This window comes from Phascolarctos cinereus, unplaced genomic scaffold, assembly GCF_003287225.1.
Source record: "Phascolarctos cinereus isolate Bilbo 61053 unplaced genomic scaffold, phaCin_HiC Scaffold_4;HRSCAF=312, whole genome shotgun sequence".
NCBI lineage: Eukaryota > Metazoa > Chordata > Mammalia > Diprotodontia > Phascolarctidae > Phascolarctos > Phascolarctos cinereus.
In genome coordinates, this window is record NW_027555847.1 from 173,526,436 (window position 1) to 173,545,652 (window position 19,217).

A 19,217-nucleotide genomic window follows, 5' to 3' on the forward strand; every position below is an offset into this window, starting at 1 on the left:
AGCCCAGAGTTTAAAAGAAGTTCAGGTACATACGAGGATTGGTGCATTTTTCTCCTCAGCCTTGCACTTATTCCTCCTGGTCAATCAATAAATCCAAATGACATCCATGCCAATGGACCCTAGTCACACATTTCTGATTCAGTATTATCTTGACCTCACTAGGATGTTAGTATACAATATACCTTATCAGACCAGGACATTAAGCCTTCCCCAGTTGTGTTGTTGTGAGTAAAAGGATATTGAATTTAAGACTCTTTATTGTGTTCCAAGGAAAGTAAGATAGAACTTCAATTCAGCAACTAAGATGGGGAGGGATATTGATGATGATAATGATTGATGATAATAATGAAATCATTTAACTTCTAAAAGCCTCATTTTCCTCATATGTAGAATGGAGATAAATACCTGTAGAACCTATGTTAAAGGGTGGTTGTGAGGCTCAAATAAAATCACAGAGGCAAAGCATCTTGCAAACCTTAAAATATATGTTGATTTTTACCTTTAGAGAAAGTAACCCAGTCCCAGACATGCATTCCCTTTTGGGTCTAAGCCAGAGAAAGAAAAGAAGGCATCCTTAACCAATAGTAACAACTCATATTTCTTGGATGTTTTATAGCCCATATTGCTTTGTAGCCCAAAATACTTACATGCATTATTCCTATTTGACTCACTTAATAATCCTTTGAGGTAGGTATTAAAAGTGTTTCCATTTTATAGATTAAGAAACTAGACTTAGAGAGATACAGTGACTTACCCAAGGTCATATAGCTACTAAGTGAGTTCCAAGATTGAAACTCTGATTATTCAATTCCAAATTCAGTGTATAAATTTCATTAATGCAAAAAATTCCTGGTGAGGAATTTTTTCTACCAAGACAGACCTGGGGCACCGGGAACGTAAAGGGCTTGCCCAGGGTTACTCAGCCAGCATAAGTTAGTGGTTTAAGTGTACTCTTTACTATAATCTGCTGTCTCTCTAACACCAGACCATCATTACATCATTTGTGATTGAGCTACTAAAAGAAAAATGGTCTTAGATGATAAGTAAATGAGGTCTGAGTTGGTCCACACTGACATTTGCCTTAAGGACATGTTTCATACAAAAGTATCAAGCAATGTTGAAATTTTAATTTTAATCAAATAAAGGATCAAATTAGAGGGAGAATATGCCTTTTTCTTAAATAAAAGCCTAAATATCTTCCATTCTCTCAATTTTGTCTTAAATGAATAATGTAAAACATCTGAGTCACTAACTTTTCATGGTATGTGAAGGTCTAGGAATCAGGCTTCAGAAATGAGACTGGAGATGTGTCATTACTATAGTAGATCAATGAATCAAATCAGTATCTTTAAAACACTTTCTATGGGTTTGGTACTATACCAGCTACAGCACATGATACAGACGATAGCCCCTACCTTTAAAGAGCATACAACCTAGTTGAGGAGGTAACACACATTGAAGACAGAAAATATTAGAATATTAGATAAAAAGATAGTATACAATTAGATATTCAGTTGTATAGTGCAACCAACAAATGCTCTAAAAGTTTGCTGGAAATTGAGTTCAATGAGAGTTGGAATTGTTATGGAAAGTTTCATGTATTTGAGTGGGAAGGGGTGAAAAGGCATTCCAGGTGAAGAAATCTACTGAAGTGAAGGCCGATTGATGTGAACAGAGTTGATTAAGTCTATGGGACAGTGAGATCAACCTGGTTAGGTTAGAGGGAAATGGGAAATAAAATATGTACCAGACAAGTGCAGTCAGATTATGGAAGGCATTGCAAATCAAGGTGAATGTATGCTAGATGTAGTAAACAGAGAATCAGGAAACTTTGGGCTTTAATATTAATATTAGCAAAGCCAATTCTCTTGCCCATTATCAGAGGTTACCAAGGTTGACTCAAGGGCTTCTTGATGGTATCAGTAACTCTATTTCAAAGCAACCACTCTTTTAGTTGTTCCCCGCTGCTCCAAACAATGTAACAGAGAGGGAAATGTCTTTCAAAAGTTAAATTCAAAAAACCAAACTGAATCCTTAAAATTCTCTGAGGGTGAGTTTCAGGCATCACCACAGAAAACATAGACAGAAGCAATCTCACATGTTCTTTGGTGTATTTTGCAACATATCTTCTAAACAAATAACTTGGGTTTAACATCTGCACTATCCCTATCGATAGCAATGCTTTAATTAAGCTTCTTCTCCACCCCCTTGAAACCCACTTTTTGAGTACCAAGATTTTATTCTGCTTTTAACTGACTTTTGCTGGGAAGGTAGTTTCAGATTCATTACACGGAAGTGTATTCCCAATAGTGACGTCAAGAGCTTCTGGCAAAAACTACTGGAAGGCCTTGTATTTTAATTTTTGAAAATACATATTTGGCTGAGTGCCACTTTATCTTCTATGGCTTCATAATATGAGACACTGTGGTATAATGAATAGTGCCTTTGTCACTAGTCATGTGACCCTGGACCTCAGTTTCCTCATCTGTAAAATGGAAGGGCTGATTTTCATGACCTCTAAAGTGCCTTCCAGCCCTACACCTATTATCCTATATGAACATCATCCATCTGAATTAGCTAATTTCTATAAACTTCTCTCTTAGAAGCAATGCAATGGGTTCATCTTTGATAATGTAGGACTAACTCCTACATATCATTAAACTATGTTATGTCAATCATTATGATTTATGATTATGATTAGAAGATATGAATTGACTTTAAGTAATCTGTGTAATGACATACCTTGTGCTATAACTGCAGTTCACGTAAAATAAAATTAATGATGACATTATCCTCAATCAAAACCAGATGTCTAATATAACATAAGGGAAATTAAGCAACAGACCTGTGGATGTTAGCAACGCCCATTTAAAAAGTGAACGTAAAATAGTTAGAATTGAGAATTATTAATAGGCTGTAAACATAGTATCTTCTAATTTACAAAATGTCACTATTTTTATTTTATTATCATAAAGAGGCATATTTTCAACTGGATTATAACAAAATTACCGTAGCTTATTTCAAAAGAAATATTTAATACAAGTTTTCTTTTAGAAAATTAAATACATTTGTTTAAAAATCCTATTATGTAAACCATAACAGAAGAGGGGTTAAAATAATACTACACATTCCAGTACATAAATGCATAATCTGTATGCCTTATATACATACACACTACTTTAGAATGAAAATGATCTTCTTCCCACTGACATTTGGCTAACAAGAGTACAATCAACAGATAACCCTAGCTTGGCCAACTGCCTGCAGGTTGGGCCCAGACCAATGACAATCCTCTCCTATGGCACTCAACAGTCAACACTCCTTGGGATTTATCCTTTTCAAACTGATGCTTTTTAGAGTACCCTCTTCAATGTGCCTGCCTGAGGAATTAGGCAATATTTACTATTCAAGGGCTAATTCCAGTGATGGCTAATCTATTGATGCATAGGTGAATAAATACCTTCCAAGAAGAATTCTAGCTAATGAGAATACTCACTAGACGTTTTTGTTTTGCAGAAATGCATGTTAGAGCTTTCCCTTTTCTTTAGCTGTCAGCAACTCAATTGCCTCTCTAGAAGTTGTCATTTCTGACCCTATGTCACCCTGATTCTCCTGAGGGCTCCGTGTTCATGAATTCTGCTCCACCCCAATTTAATTTTTCCAAGGTGAACCTGGAGCAATGGTGCTTTCTATTCTGTTCATGCAGATAGGAGGCAGGACTAATGAAAATCAAAGAAAACATGCCCCAAGTGAGCTGGATATGACCATGATAGTGGTTTTCTAAACATGATAAAATAATATTAAAATTCTAGTGCTTCTCCTTGAGTATCTGAATCCGTTGAAAAGTCTAAGCACAGGACCTTTGAACAACTACTAATCTAACCTTTTTAGACAATAGCTCTGTTCATACTAGCTATTAAACCAATCATTTTTTAATTGTATTGTATTGGTTTTTTAAAAATTATTTAAAAAGTGATTAGATTGGTTGGGAAATTGCTCCTTTCGGTTATTGATGGGTGAAATTCAAGAGCTTCCATTTTTGACATTGTTCCAAAATAAGTCCATATGTCAGAATTTAAAGATGTCAGAGACTGACATTTGTCCATAACAGAGTGCTTATTGTGGGGTAAGTGGGCACTGCCACCAAGTACATTACAATCACAAGTATTTAAATAAGATTGGGAAGAATATAACTTAGTAGCCCACCTCTCCCCTTCCTCTTAAAAAAAAAACATCAGCTCTACATTTTACACATTCATTTCTATTGATATATTAACTGATGTTTTGTTTTAGAAATATAATCAAAATCATATGCTATGGAAACATAAAATGAACTTGTTGGCACAGAAATGTTAGATAAAATATACAGTGCTACAACTGTGCAAAAATAGAACAGAGCAAAATTTGGGAAAAGCAAATATTTAATGTTACATTTATTGAAACAATACACAATATTTTGAAAAGTGTTAATTACAATAGGTTTTGTTGAGTATGATAATGCATATTTTCCTGGAAGCTTCTCTAGCTCTGAAGGTACGAGACCATGAAGATGGCTGAAAGATCTAAATACGGAGAAGAGAATAATGGGAAACAGGGAACGCAACTCAAAATGAAACATGAGGTAGCCCCTTGGCTCTGGAGGCTAAGCAACTTTCAGTGCTCTGTGGGTGGGACTCAAGTAAAGCTTTGGCAGAAGACTGCTTGTGTCAATTTTCTAAGAGCCCATATATTGAGACCCAATTTCACAGGTTGTCCATAGATTTCTTACTAGATATACCAGTTGCCAAGTTACATGACATAAATAGTTTGTCTTATGGCAGGTGAGGAAAGAGTGGACACAGTGGCAAGAAAACCCCCTTCCTTGAAAAGTGGCAAAATCACTGCTATTGAATAAAGGCCCTACTATTTGCCCAAGAGTGAGTGGTGGGGTGGGGTTTCACCTATGGATTAAAATTCATTCCCATAGGAGCATTCTTCATGCCTCTACTATTGGCTACAAGTTTACAGTAACTTTTTAAAAGATCACAGCAAGGGAAATGCATTCATATCCTAAAGATAATGACTGAAAAGCTGAGTAAATTCACCAGAAGTTGTTGGTCAATGAGAAATCAAGCAAAGGAAACTGGGAGACTGTTACTACACTGAGTAAGGATAAGGCTGCTTAATATGAAGAATTTCTTTATCTTTTAAATAATCCCGGAAATGTGGGCCATCTATAGTTGGGGGGTGGGTGGGAAGGGGCTAAAGGAGGAGAATGTAATAAGTCATATTGGCCGAGTCCCAACACGAAGCTTGAGAGTGTGGAAAGAGACATGGCACTAGCCTGGGATTGGCCCAACTCTACCTTTCATCCACTGCCTTGGAGACTATGACAGAATTCAGGGCTAGCAAGGCTAAAGACTGCCCCCATCCCCCACCCCTTTGACACTTCACAGATAACACAATTGAATTCTTAGGTCTCTCTGGATAGACCAATTTTACTTAAGCAAGAGGAGAATCAAACTAATTAATCTGAATAACCCCAGGTTATTTTGCTTTGTATATGGACTTCTGTGTAAAGAAATGGGACTTTTCAAGAAGGCATTTTTGGTTCATTCAGTTTTGTTAGTGAATATTCATCACTGTCCGAAGTACTCCCTCTTGTCTCAAGGCCTGGTAACTAACTGTGGCTCCTTCTGAATCATAATAATAGCCTGTTTACAAATTTCACCTGTGTAAATGAATTGGGATTAATTTCCAACACACACACACACACACACACACACACACACACACACACGACTAAAAATATTCCCAGTAAAATATGCTCTCATGCTGCAACTGGCCAAGGATAAGAACTCATTTTAATATAGTTGCAGTCTATGGAATTATGCCAAGCTTCCTATAATTGTGCCTTGCCTCCAAATACTTGCCAATATTAATTCTCTCTCCATGATTTATGCCTTGCATTAGATCGTAGAAGACGATATCATTTGTTTACAATATGTTCTGGCAATCCTTTTTGTAAATGAAAACCTAAATTTGACTGGCCTAGTTATTATCAACCCATCTAACAACATGAAACTGAATAGCCTTGTCAAGTCAAGCCTTCTTTACCAGTTTATTATCTTATTGTGGACAAAGTTGGTGCTATTATGTGTGTGTGTGTGTGTGTGTATTTGCGTGTTTCCCTAAATAGTAGACTTGCTTTATACTGATGCAGAGAACATGCTCCTGGCAATGACAACCAGAATGATCTCCCCACAGATGATATTCTTAGAAACTGTGGCCAAGAATGCCTACTAGTATTGATGATAATTGTATTGGTAATTTCAGCTATACAGGTTCAGTTATGCTGTGCTGCAGCTTGTTCAATTAAGTGAAAACCCAGTAATACTGACAATAATTGACCCTAATCACACCCTGGACTACTTTTACTAAATCAGACAACCCATAAATATTGAGAATGAATAAAATACGCTATTCAGTACAGTACTGACATTCTTTCCATAAATTCTTGAACTCCTTTGAATTAAAGATTAATGTGCTTAGAGGTCCAACCTTGAAGGGTCCATAACAGGAGTGGGGAACCTGCAGCCTCGAGGCCACGTGTGGCCTTCTAGGTCCTTGGGTGCAGCCTTTTGACTGAGTCCAAGTTTTACAGAACAAATCCTTTTATCAAGGGGATTTGTTCTGTGAAGTTTGGATTCAGTCAAAGAGCCATATTTGAGGACCTAGAGGGCCACATGTGGCCTTGAGTCTGCAGGTTCCCCACCCCTGGTCCATAGTCTCTCTATTGAGCCCAAGGTAGACAGAGCCAAGGAAATGCCCTTAAATATCTCTTTTTAGTATATCTCTAACTTAAATTGCAAAGACAATATCCTTTTCAACAGGGAATTTGTTCTTTAAAAGCCAACTTGTTGCTTGGCTAAGGCTGCCCATAGCAACCTTTAAACAATTACTAATTTCTCATCCCTACTGTCCTTGAACAAAGAACTGTAAAGACGGCTCCCTTTGAGGGTCCTGGGAGAGCTAAAGTGGGGGGATGCTCCGTTTTTAAAAAAAAAAACTTTTTAAAAAATTTTATTTTTCAATTAACAAGTATTTATTTTCTCTCCCTCTTTCTCTGATAAGAGATGACAATCTAAGTGGCTTATATATTCTATAGGTGCTGGCAAGGCAGAACTTAAAATATTGTCAGAGTAGTTTTATCCACCTGTCCAGTAGAATAGATATGACCATCTATCAGGGCATAGTAAAAAGAATACTAATTCTATCTTCTCCAGAACTGGCCAACACTTTTCTGAACCTTACATATGCCATCAAGACTTCACATAAAACCTTTTTCTCTTCCTTCCTTCCTTCCTTCCTTCCTTCCTTCCTTCCTTCCTTCCTTCCTTCCTTCCTTCCTTCCTTCCTTCCTTCCTCTTTCCTTCCTTCCTTCCTTCCTTCCTTCCTTCCTTCCTTCCTTCCTTCCTTCCTTCCTTCCTTCCTTCCTTCCTTCCTTCCTTCCTTCCTTCCTTCCTTCCTTCCTCTTTCTTTCATGATTAGCAGCTACTCACAACATAGACCACAGCATCAGAGAAAGATGACATGGGGAGGAGTGAATGTATTGGCTCAGATATTGGGGTTGTGTTTTGGGGAGGGAAGGATACAGACCCTTATGACCTTAGGTTCTAAAGTGCCATTAGCATTCTTATGATCTGTAACTAGTGTGCATAAACTTATGTTTTAGCTCTGCTGCTTTAGAAATCTATTGATTCTGTTCCTATTTGCCCCATTTTCTTACAGTTCACCCAACCTCATTCGAGGCAATGAGAAAATTCTGAAGTGTTAAGTGGATTGATAATTGCAGCACATTATACATGATTCCAAAGTTAAGGCTGTCTGTAGTTGCTGTAATTTTTGTCACACGTGTCTTTGAGCTAAAATTAGCAGAGGACGATCTGTACACTAAAGATTCCAGGATTTCTACATGATCTTGAAACAGGCAGAGCAAGTACAGTTTGGAACCCTAATGTTTTCCTCTGGGTCATCAAGCGAATGATTTTTAAAAAATCTAAATATGGGAAGAGCAGAAAAACTATCACCCAGTGAATAGTGAAGCTAAAAAAGAAGAGTGGTTTTAAAAATATGGGCAACATGCGTAATTCTTTCCCTGTTTAGCATTTGACTGTCTTGGCTCCTTGCACTCCTTGATGATGGGCAGATTTTCTTAGTGGGGGAGAATTCTGGTGAGATGTTTAGAGAACATGAACACAGATTCACACTGTAAGCAAATTTTAAGTCAACCACTCCATGAAAAACAGGAAGAAAAAAAAAAGGCTTGTCAGTCTACATTTGGGTTTCTATGTGTATTTTAGCCACTAGAGGTAATATTAGATATGGGAGCTGGAGACAGACATTCCAGACTTCCTGTTGGCACCTGGACTTTTCTGAATGTTGATTCTCAACCACTTCAAAGTGAGCTTCTGAACAAAGTCATCAATTTTTTAAACAGAGAAAAACTTTAACATAATCAACATATAGTAAACCAAAAACAAGGCATAGAGGTACAGGGTCACTTTGGCTTTTAAACTTTCTCTGTTTATTTAACTTAGAGATACATTCAAGGCTAGCTGTTCAAAGCAACCTCTAATAGAGTACTGGGGACAAATATTCCTATGATTGGCTATTCAGAGACTCCTGTTGTTCCTGATAAGGGGCCCCTGAGGCTCTTCTGCTATGATGTGCTACAGATATTGCCAGGGAAGGTAAGATGGTGGGGAATTGAGATGATATTTTGTTTCAAGGATAGGCTTGGGTTTTTGCTCTCTCTCCCTCCCTCCCCCCATTCCCCTCCTTCCTTACTGGATGTTCTTCACAGGTTCTGATTTTTTTTGATTTATTCATTAAATCTAAACTTTACTTTCTTCTCTATACTTTAATTCATCCCTATGCGAATCACTCGAATGGAAAGTTCCTATAATTGCTACTTAGTCTCTGCCTCCATCCAGGGCAACAATAAAACTATCTCAAATGACTATTTTTTTTAAATTACGGAGGAAAGAGGCCCAATATGTCCCCTGGGAAATACCTAGTAGTGACACAAAGGAAGAGCCTCTTTGAACAGGTGGAGGTTTCTCCTAAATCTTGCCTCCTGGCATGTACTAGATGCTTAATAAAAGTTTACTTATTGACTGACTGACTACAGTTCAAACTGGCTACAGCTTGAGTGCCGTGCTAATAATTAATAATTACCATCCCCATATTTTACATGATTATTATTATACTTCCTGTTGGTGTTTTCTTATCTCAGAACCCCAAACCCATTCACCTCTCTTCAGACAATCTGTTTTCCAGCCCATTGTGTTCTCCTGGGCCATCTCTAATTTCTGAAACTTCCAGCTTAAAACTGATTTCATGATTTTGTCAGAATGTACTGACGTATTCTTTGTGTATTCTGGCATCACCTTAACTCACAGCATTACGAGGCTGTCTCACTTAAGTACAGAGCACCATGATACAAACATTATGTTTGGTTGATGGAGTCAACATTTACATGTTTTTTGGTCCTTTTTCCTAACTGTTGAGGTCATATGACATTCTTATCTTTCTTCCCAAATTCCAGGTAGGTGATATCACTTTGGAGTTAATGACCCCTTCTCCCTAATCCAATATCTAAACTGAATGTTCCAATGACGGGGAAAGAGGGAGGCTCTCCAAATGAAAATATGGCAGCAGAAAATCTACCATAAACATCTACATTTAGGAAAAGAGGAAAAAACCATGATTCTTTTTTTGGGGGGGAGAAAGGGTGAATAATGAGAGGCAAAAATATTAAGGTCAGAACTCATCCGAAATAGCCAGTGAGATGCTCAGCACAGCAAGGAAGCCCAGGAACTCAACCCCTAACTGATTTTTCAGCCTCTTAGTTATCTTAAGGCACAAGACATTCTTTTTTTACAAAGGTAATGACTAGTAGGTCTTTTTGCCACTTCTAACCCATTTCATATGTTGAATGGCAAAAGAATGCTCAGACAGCCTCCAGTTTTAATATAGAGGATTACTGTAACAGCCAAGTTGACAACCTGTCATGGGACCTAACAAAAGGCTCAGAATTCCATTCAAGACTGGATTACCTTGGTATTAACTTTCTTATTAAATTGTTCAGTTTTATTTAGGAAAAGACCTGTATTTAGGACTGTCCCCACTCCTGTGGCAAAAACAAAGGAGTTGCTTTAAAAATAAAAAGCCAACAAAATCTTGGACTTACCAGGCTCTTCCCCAAAGGAGTCACAGGAAACATGCCATTAGGAAAGAGATGCCTGGAAATAGCTATTTAGGTCACCTGTACTATACTGCTTGTTGTATTTTAAATACATATAGAGAGACCCCAAATGATAGTGAGGAGTCTATGGGTAATAACTAACAGTTACATAGAAGAAACAAAATAACAGTCATCCTATTTCCCCCCCAAAGGAAAAAGTCAGAGGTTGTTTTCAATCATAGCTTTCTGAAGAAGTGAAAAATCTCAGTTGTGCGCCTCAAAAACAAAGGCATCTGGTCTCTTGACCTGGTGCTCCTTGCAACTCTCACCAGCTGCATCAGGTGTCTCCTGTAAGAGGCCAAGGGTAGTGAATCTCAGACTGCCTTAAGACACAGCTGGGAAAATCTGAATGCAAAAAGGCAGCGGCCAAGGGGAAATCAGTTATCATGCTACTGTATCTCCAGGTGAGGAGCCTTTTTCTTTAGGACAATGAGCACGTGCTGCCTTCTGGGTGACCTGTTTAATCAGAGTGAGAAACCATGGTGTGGAAGGTGTCCTTTTTCCAGGGTTAATGTAGCATGACTGATTTTTCCTCTGAGGCTGAGGAGCCAGCTGCCTCAGACAGGTCAGAAGCACTGGGCCAGTTTGAAAAGTACACAGCACCAGCATCTGGGAGTTTGCAAAAGGATCAGAGGTCCCCACTCTGTGGTTCCACATTGCGGGGCTCTCTCGGATGGTTCCGGGATAACTTGGGGAAGCGGGAAGCCACTCTGGTCCGACTGTTTTTGCTTACTGGTTCTCCAGGAGGCGTAATGTCACTGCAAGACAGAAAGAGAATGGGTGTGTATGTACAGAGAATTAGTCATTCATTCCAGATCTGCATGGATTCTGATTGCCTGGTGTGGAAATATGTTACAGACTAAAACCAGACACCAAGACAAGAACAATAACTCACATCTGTATAGTTCTTTAAAGATTTTCAAAAACAATCTCCTCACAAAAACCCTATGAAATACGCAGTGTAAGTGTGTGTGGTTCCCATTTCATAGATGAAGAGACATCCTCAGACGGGCGAGGTGCCTTGCCCATCCATGGTCGCACAGCTAGAAGGGTGGACCGGAAGGTAGATTCAAGTCTCTTCTGAATCTAAGTCTAATCCCACTCTGCCATACTGTTTCTCTGCTTAAGGTTACAATTGTACCTTAACCTTTATCTAAAGCACATTCAAAGCATTTGAAAAACAAGCCCAGTCCAAACGGAGTCTTCAAAAAAATACATCCAACTTTATAAAACAGATAAAATAGAGAGACTTTTCACATTCATAAAGAATTTTTCACATCTCAAAATTATTGTAGTCTTTACAAAAAAAGAATGAAACGTGCTGTGATCTCTAAAAAAATCTAATTTACACTTCAGAAGAACAGTTATTGTCTATGGTGAGGAGTCCTTGGTATGGTAGGGAAGGGGTCTGGCCTTCAGGTCATGAGACCTAGGTTCAAAGCTCCTCTCTTAAACTTATGGTGTGACTAGGGGAAAGTTGTTTAACTCAAGTCTCAGTTTCCTCATATGTAAAATGAGAATAATACCTGCACTCCTTACCCCAAAGGATCACTGTGAGGAAAAATGCTTTGTGAATCATGAAACATGCCTAAATTATTACTACAATTATTACTTTTATTTTAATTATTATTGTAGACTGGCAGAAATACCAACCTCACTGAAGCAATATGGCACCTTAGAGGGAGAGGAAGCATCCATTCTGATACCACCTTTCCTCTCATCTAAGGCAGGAAGCCCAGGACCCGGGGTCTGGCCTGAGAACAGCAGCGACCTCTAGCTTCCAGACAAACCTTGCGGTGTAAGGGACCTGTGGTCTTTGTCAACACCAACCCCAACCACCTACCAACTTCCACTAATGGGCAGGTCAGCCCAAGAGCTGAATCTCCCAGGCCATTGGTCCTGGTTCTAGCCCAGCCCCTGAAGCATTTTTGTTTTTGTAACCCTAACACCGAGCAGATGCTTAGTACATAAAAGGATCATAATAAATGTTTATTAATCAATTAACGTAGGTTAGTTTTCAAAATTTACCGTTTGACCTTTGCTCTCTAAGGTGTGCATACCTAACCTAGGTGTCAGGACCCTTTCCTAAAGATGGCTGCTGTCAACCTAGAGTCAGTGCTATTGCATCTCAATATCCCAGGGTGGGGAGTTTTTGGAAGCAGAGTCATTAGAGAAAGAATTAGGAATTGAAGAAGGCAGAATAACACTGGCACTAAAACAGCAATTTTCAATAGTGTAGGGGCAGCTAGGTAAAACAGTGGATAGAGCACCTGACTTGGAATCGGGAGGACCTGAGATCAAAATTGGCCTCAAACACTTAGCAGCTACATGAGCCTCGGAAAGTCACTTAACACTGTTTGCCTCAGTTTCCTCATGTGTAAAATGAGCTGCAGAAGAAAATGGCAAACCACTCCAGTATCTTTGCCAAGAAAAACCCAAATGGGGTCATGAAGAATTGGACACAACTGAAAAGCCTGAACAACAACAAAAGGAATACCTGGGGGGCAATGGAATCGGAGGAAGAGGAGGAAGAAGGGTGTAGTGCGTCTCCCTATTGCCCTCAGAAGGGAGTAAGTACTAATACCCAGGATATAACTTTCTAAAGGCTATTCCTATTCTCTGGCACTGAGGGAAACTGTACCTCTATTGGTAGATGAAACCCAAGGAATTTAAATTCAGTAATTATCTCCTCCCTCAAATCCTGCTTATCACATAGGGTTTCCTATATTCAGGATTGCTTTTACTCTGGGCATAAGGAAAGATGATTGGGTATTCTAACCCTAGGTCCCCACCTTCACAAACCTAACCATCAATGAAATTAAGAGGTTGGAAAACATGAGCTTTTAGGTCTGGGTTAGGAGGTGCTAACATTAGATTATTGAGAACAGTTTGCCTTCTAGGCTCTGAACACGTCACAGTGGAGGATACTTAAGTGGCCAGGCTTTTAGTCTCCACTGGGGCTGTGCTACAGCTAAAATCCAGAGCTGATAAAACCTTGGACACTTGCCTCTTCTCCTAAGAGGATGAGTTCCTAAGGGAACTTAATCGGGGGGGGGGGGAGAGGGTGGCGTGTTGCCTGGAGTCACCATTAGCTTCAAAACACTGAAATAATCACAGCCTCTTCTACCTCTAAAACCAAAGGTAGGAAGAAGGCAAGGAAACATGTTGAAGATATCATTCTAAAGTCAGCATTTATACATTAAAATGTTGGCAGTAAAGAAAATGCTTTGCTGGAGGCACTGTGGAGTTTGGTAGTTGTGTGGTTCTTTTTGCAGAGCGGTGCCTCATTTAAAATGACAGCCTTAAATAAGGGATATTGATTTTTAACTAAGGTTCACTAAAAGCCCCAATACAGCAGTAACTCTTCCTTATTTAAGGAGAGCATGTATGTCCTCTGTATGAAATTCTCATCCCTCACAACACTTGTTAGCTACAGCTGTGCTGCTATTATGCACTGGTGAGACTTAGAAATGACAGCGTCATTTTGTAGCTCGCTTTGTCGATACAAATCAGGCCACTGAAAAGGAGCTCCTTATCATCATTGTGTGCCAGGGCTCTCAGAGCTGATTTCTGAGGTTTCTTAGCTCAGTACTTTCTTAAAAACAGCTTCGCAGCCCAAGTACCTTTGGAGGAGATCGAGTGATTAACAGGGTCAAATAGTGTAAAGTCTCAAACACTGGTTTCATTTAAATTTTAGCTCTGCATTTTGTGGTCCTGATAGCATGGCACTCTGCTTCATGAAAAGGGATTAGCTATTGATAGTAGCACAATCTCCACAAGAAGTGTTTTCTGTTTCAACAAAACCACCTCCAATGGGCCTCAACATCTAACTGGAGCCACTATTGTTCCCACTCAGTGGTGAGGAGACATGGAAGAACGAGGGAAAGAGGCATTAAGTATGCTTGCTATGTAAAGGTCTCAGAGAATAAATGTCCATCCTTTCTTGGCAACTCCCCAGTAGAAGTGGCAACGCCGCTAAAAACCAGCTTTTCTGGCTCAGGCTTGATCTTTCAATTATGCAGTTAGATGGCTCCTGGAGTGGTGTGGTTTCAGGCCCACCTGGTAGGCTCCACCTACAAACATCCCTCCATTTAGGCCAGAAGATCCTACCACCACCGACTCAAATGGTCACAGAACCTTAAAAATCATGTTGTCAAATTCCCCATTTTATTAATAAGAACACTAAGTTAAGAGATATGGTACAACTTTTTAAGGTGACGCAAGTTAACCAAATAGCCAAGACTACAACCCAAGTTTTTTTTTTATTAATTTATTTTGATTTATCAACAATCACTTCCACATGCTTTTGAGTTGAAAATTTTTCTCCCCCTTCCTCCCCCCACCCTCCCCAAGACGAAGCACAATTACATTTACATACCCATTAAACATATTTTCACATTAGTGAACTTGTAAGTAAAAATTAAAACCAAAAGGAGGAACCATCAGAAAGATGAAACAAAACTCAACAGCAGGTAAAAATAAGTGACAGCGATTCGACTTCCATAGTTCTTTCTTTGGATGTGGACAGCACTTTCCCATCTCGAGGCCTCTGGAGATGTCTTAGATCCTCGTAATGCTGAGAAGGTTCAGTTTAACAATCTTAGTCCTTGCATAACGTGGCTATTATTGTGTACAAAGTCCTCTTGGTTCTGCTCGCTTCACTCAGCATCAGACCATATAAGTCTTTCCAGGTTTTTCTGAAGTGAACCCACGTTTTATGATCCTACTTCAAGATTCCTTTCCTATCTCCTCTCCTTTACATGAAGCATTGATTTCCCTGAAAGTTACAAATTCTAAAGTATGAATGAGTTTATCTGATCATTTTTTTCCCCCAACAGAAGAAACCAGAATAAAACTTGGTGAAAACACCAAGTGCTTTATGAAAGGGAGTGATGAAAGGGTTTTGGGAAATGGCACAAAAGGAGGTTTTAGCAGCAGTTGGGGGACGGTTGAATATAAACTCTGCCAAAGGATATTGTCCTTTGGTTGGTTTTGCCTATAAGAAAATTGTCCCTAAGATGAAATCCCAGAGAATTCACTCTTCATATTTCTATCGCCAGAATGTAGCACAGTGCCTGTTCCATAGCAGGCTATTGATAAACAAGTTCCTACTCAAAAAATAGATTCCAGAGGATCCAGACAGAAGGCAAAATGCAGCCACATTTAACAGGTAAGGATAATTCTTGGCTTGTTGGTTTTGGCTGTTGTCTTCTGAGCCAAAAACTGGTTGTGAAAAAATCTTATTTCTAATATAACTTCTTGGATGTGTCCCCTAAATATCAAAAGTTTGCCACCTGCTGCACTTTCTCCTAGACCCTTGAATCTGTCAGAGCTGCAGGATTAAACTATGATGTCTGGCACACAGTAGGCCCTTACTAAATGTTTATTGATTGGTTAGAGATGTGCAGGGATGTCTCTTCCTTCTTTAGTGTACATCTTGTGCTTGGCCTCCCCTTCTCTTTGGAATTTTATTTATTTATTTATTTACTTTGGCAAGGCAGTTGGGGTTACGTGACTTACCAGAGTCACACAGCTAGTAAGTGTTATGTGTCAGGCTGAAAATGAATTCAGGTCCTCCTGACTCTAGAGCCGGTGCTCTAGCCACTGCACCACCTTGCTGCCCCCCTCTTTGGAATTTCTTACAGAAGCTTGTCTAGAAGGTAGTCTCTGGAAGTGTCCGTGGCATCTGTGCTCCTCAGGAGACTGTTCAAATGTCACTCTTTTACGTCCTTGTCTCCTCTCTTGCCGCAGGTTGAATGAATAAAGCTGTGGCAATCAATTTTTTCTTCCTATCGGGTCAGGGCTCAGTCTGTAAGCATTCTTGCATCACTTGGCCCTGCATCCATTTAAGAAACCTATTCAGTTTCATTGATCTTTTTCTCCTCCTTGCAACCGCCAGGGTCCCACAGTGTCAATGCCTGTCTGAGTGGCAACTGCAGAGAGCACTTGATGGTAATTGCTCTTTTTAATAAGCTTTGGGTCCTTACCCCCTGTCATTGGCATGTGTGTGAAACTGATCCAAATGATCTGAATTGCCTGACAGTGAGACTACTACTCAAGAGAAGAAGTCTGTTCCCCATTTCACTTATGAACTGGGATTTGAGAGGCAGTCAGCTTTCCATTCAACATGAGACAGTCTCCTTAGCTTAGAGGGCTACTGTTTATCATGTGGACTCGTTATTTTCCTTCACTGGAATATGATCTTTGTTCTGTAGAGAAGCCTTATACAAAACCCTACAACTTCCACCATTGACTCAGGTTTCCTACTTCCAATTCCATGTTTGTAAACACTTTTCACAAGTCAAATATTTTGGCAAGTACAAGTCAAAAAGAAATCCTGAGTTAAGTCTTTTTAGGAAAAAAAATTGACCTTATATAGGGCTTAGCAGTAAGTGGGAAGACTCTGGGATTGAACACGTGCTATTCAATTAATCAATCAACCAGCAAAAATATATTAATTGCTTACTATTAAGCACACTATAAATGTATTAATTGCTTGGCCCAGGTGCACATATGTATGCATACACACACAAAATGAAACCAATCCTTATTCTCAAGGAGCTTATATTGTTTTAGGGAAACATACCATGTACTCACAAAAGTCTATGCAGAAAAAATACAAAACAAATACAGAGAAGTTAGGGAGGGCACTAGCAGTTGGGGAGGGGAATCAGGAAAGGCTCTGTGTTCAACAAACATGTATTAAGTGTTTACTGCATGCTAAGTGCTGGGAATACATAGTCAAAAATGCAATAATTCTTGCCTGCGAAGAACTAATATTCTATTGGGGGAATAGGGGGAGGAAACAGTATGTACCCAACTAGCAACTGGAGGATTAGGAAAGGCATCCTCCAAGACACAGCACATGAGTTGGACTTCGAAAGAAGCCACGGATACCAAAAGGCAGGAGAGGAGAGAGTATGTTCCAGGTTTGGGCGACAGCCTACACAAAGGTGTGGAGATGGGGATAGAATGTCATGTGTGAGGGACAGCAAGTGGCCTGTTTGGCTGAAGTCTAGAATGTGTGAAGAGGAGTGATGTGTAATCTGCTGGAAAGGTAGGCTGGCTGCAGCCAGATGGTGAAGGGCTTTAAAGACCAATCAGAGGAATCTGTATTTTATTCTAGCTAGAGCCACAGAAGCTCTATGAGCTAGGGCATGATGGCTATGGTCAGACCTGTGCTTTAGGGCATTGGTGTCCCATTCAAGTAGAAACGGATCCTTGCCAATGACAAACTGACCTGGAAAACCACAAATTAGGATTGTCTATGTTGTCTTTTTATTTACTTTATTTTTAAATCATTTTAATCTGGTTCCAGCTGCATTTAGGTGTTGCGCATGCCACTGCTGCCCGTTTGATATCTTTGCTTTAGGGATATCAATTTGACAGCTTCTAGGAGGAAGAAGTGGAGAGGAGAGAGGTTGGAGGCAGAGACCAATCAGGAGGCTGCTGCAATAATCCAGGGAAGAGGTGAGGAGGGTGTGAACTTGGGTGGTGGCCACTTAAGAGGAGAGAGAGAAGCACTGTGATTCCATTGCTCCTTGGGCACAAGGGTACATCATCTTTGATATATCCTGTCCTGTGAAAAATTAGAGCCCAGATGTGCAACCTGTAGGTGCTATCATGGCTATAGCTTTGTGACTCTTAATGCTAATTCAGGAGAGCTGAAATACTCAGGGGCTCCCTATAAAGGAAGGCTTATTTTTGTCCGTTTGGATTTAGCTCCTTTTCCTCACCAATAGAAATCTCCATTTTGACTGGGAGGCTGAAACTAATGACTCTGGTTGGGGATTACCTGGAGATTTAACTTCCCTCAGTCCCAGGTCCATTAGATACTACTTACGTGAACTTGGGCAAGTTGCCATCTCTCTCTGAGCCTCAATTTCCTCATAGACAAAATGATGGGAATAAACAATGATTTCTAAGCTCCCTTCAAGCTCTAAAACCTGATATCCTATCTTGTTTTTCCTAGAACCAAATGCCAGAGAGAGTGGGGCTGGCCAAACAACATAGGATTTGGGCAGGAGGCCTGTTCACAGCTGGTCATTATACGAAGTGTGTTTTGGGGCTGGCCACAAAAGTAAAAACAAAACAAAAAACAACGGAATTGGGTATTCTGCTCAGAGCCTTTGATGCTGTTTTTCATGTGACCCTAGTAACACCCACCTCCCCAAGCTAACCAGTAATCTTTTTAATAGTTTCTACAATGGTTTTTAAAAGAAAGTTTTATTCCACAAAGGGCTGTTGTCTTTGGTAATATTTATCTTTAGTACCATTTTGGAGTTCTTGGGTCATTCATAAATACACACAGAGGGAACAGAGCAATATTCTGCAGCCACTCATCAAAGGTTAAGAGCCAATGGGGAAGAAAACAGCAACATGGAAACAGGAAAGAAATACTGGAGTGCCTTAATGGCCTTCCTACTTAGAACAATCTGACATATGATTCAATCTAATCTGCCTCGATAAGTATTCTGAGGTTCAGAACTTTAAGACATTCTTTCCGTCTATAACCTACCAAGACTTTATACTGATTGTATAGCTCTGTGACAAGTAGAGTTCCCATTGCCCTTGTAACCTGTTCCCATAGTTTATTAAAGACATTTGAAAGAATAACCTGCTTCAAAATCCTGCTGTCTAATAAGGGGACTCAGTGTTGACAACAAACAGGGCTCACATTAGACCCAGAAAGGGAGTCATTATTCTTGTTTCTTCTGTGCTGCTTCTAAAAAAAGACAAAGCTCTAATAAACTTTCTGCAATTTGGCAATCTATTTACTGGCATTCCACCAATAAAATGATAACTGATATTCATAATGGTGATGACCATGAACCATGGCAAGGATCTTTAGGTGGCTTCTGAATCACTGAAGGGAAATTAAATGATGTTTAGTCTATTTTAATCTTGAGTGTATTTTCTTGTACTCAAA

At 39.5% G+C, this 19,217-nt stretch overlaps 1 protein-coding gene across 3 annotated transcripts in view; it reads right to left on the reverse strand.

The window, feature by feature from the left end:
• Window positions 1–3,015: 3,015 nt before the first annotated feature.
• Window positions 3,016–19,217, reverse strand: part of SNX29 (sorting nexin 29) — a 659,946-nt gene continuing 643,744 nt past the window's right edge. For all 3 annotated transcript variants that reach the window (XM_078152787.1, XM_020978396.2, XM_020978398.2), the window contains one exon: window positions 3,016–11,046. In XM_078152787.1, the coding sequence (XP_078008913.1) occupies window positions 10,917–11,046 (130 nt within the window). In that variant the 3' untranslated portion in view covers window positions 3,016–10,916. The remainder of the gene's footprint in view (window positions 11,047–19,217) is intronic.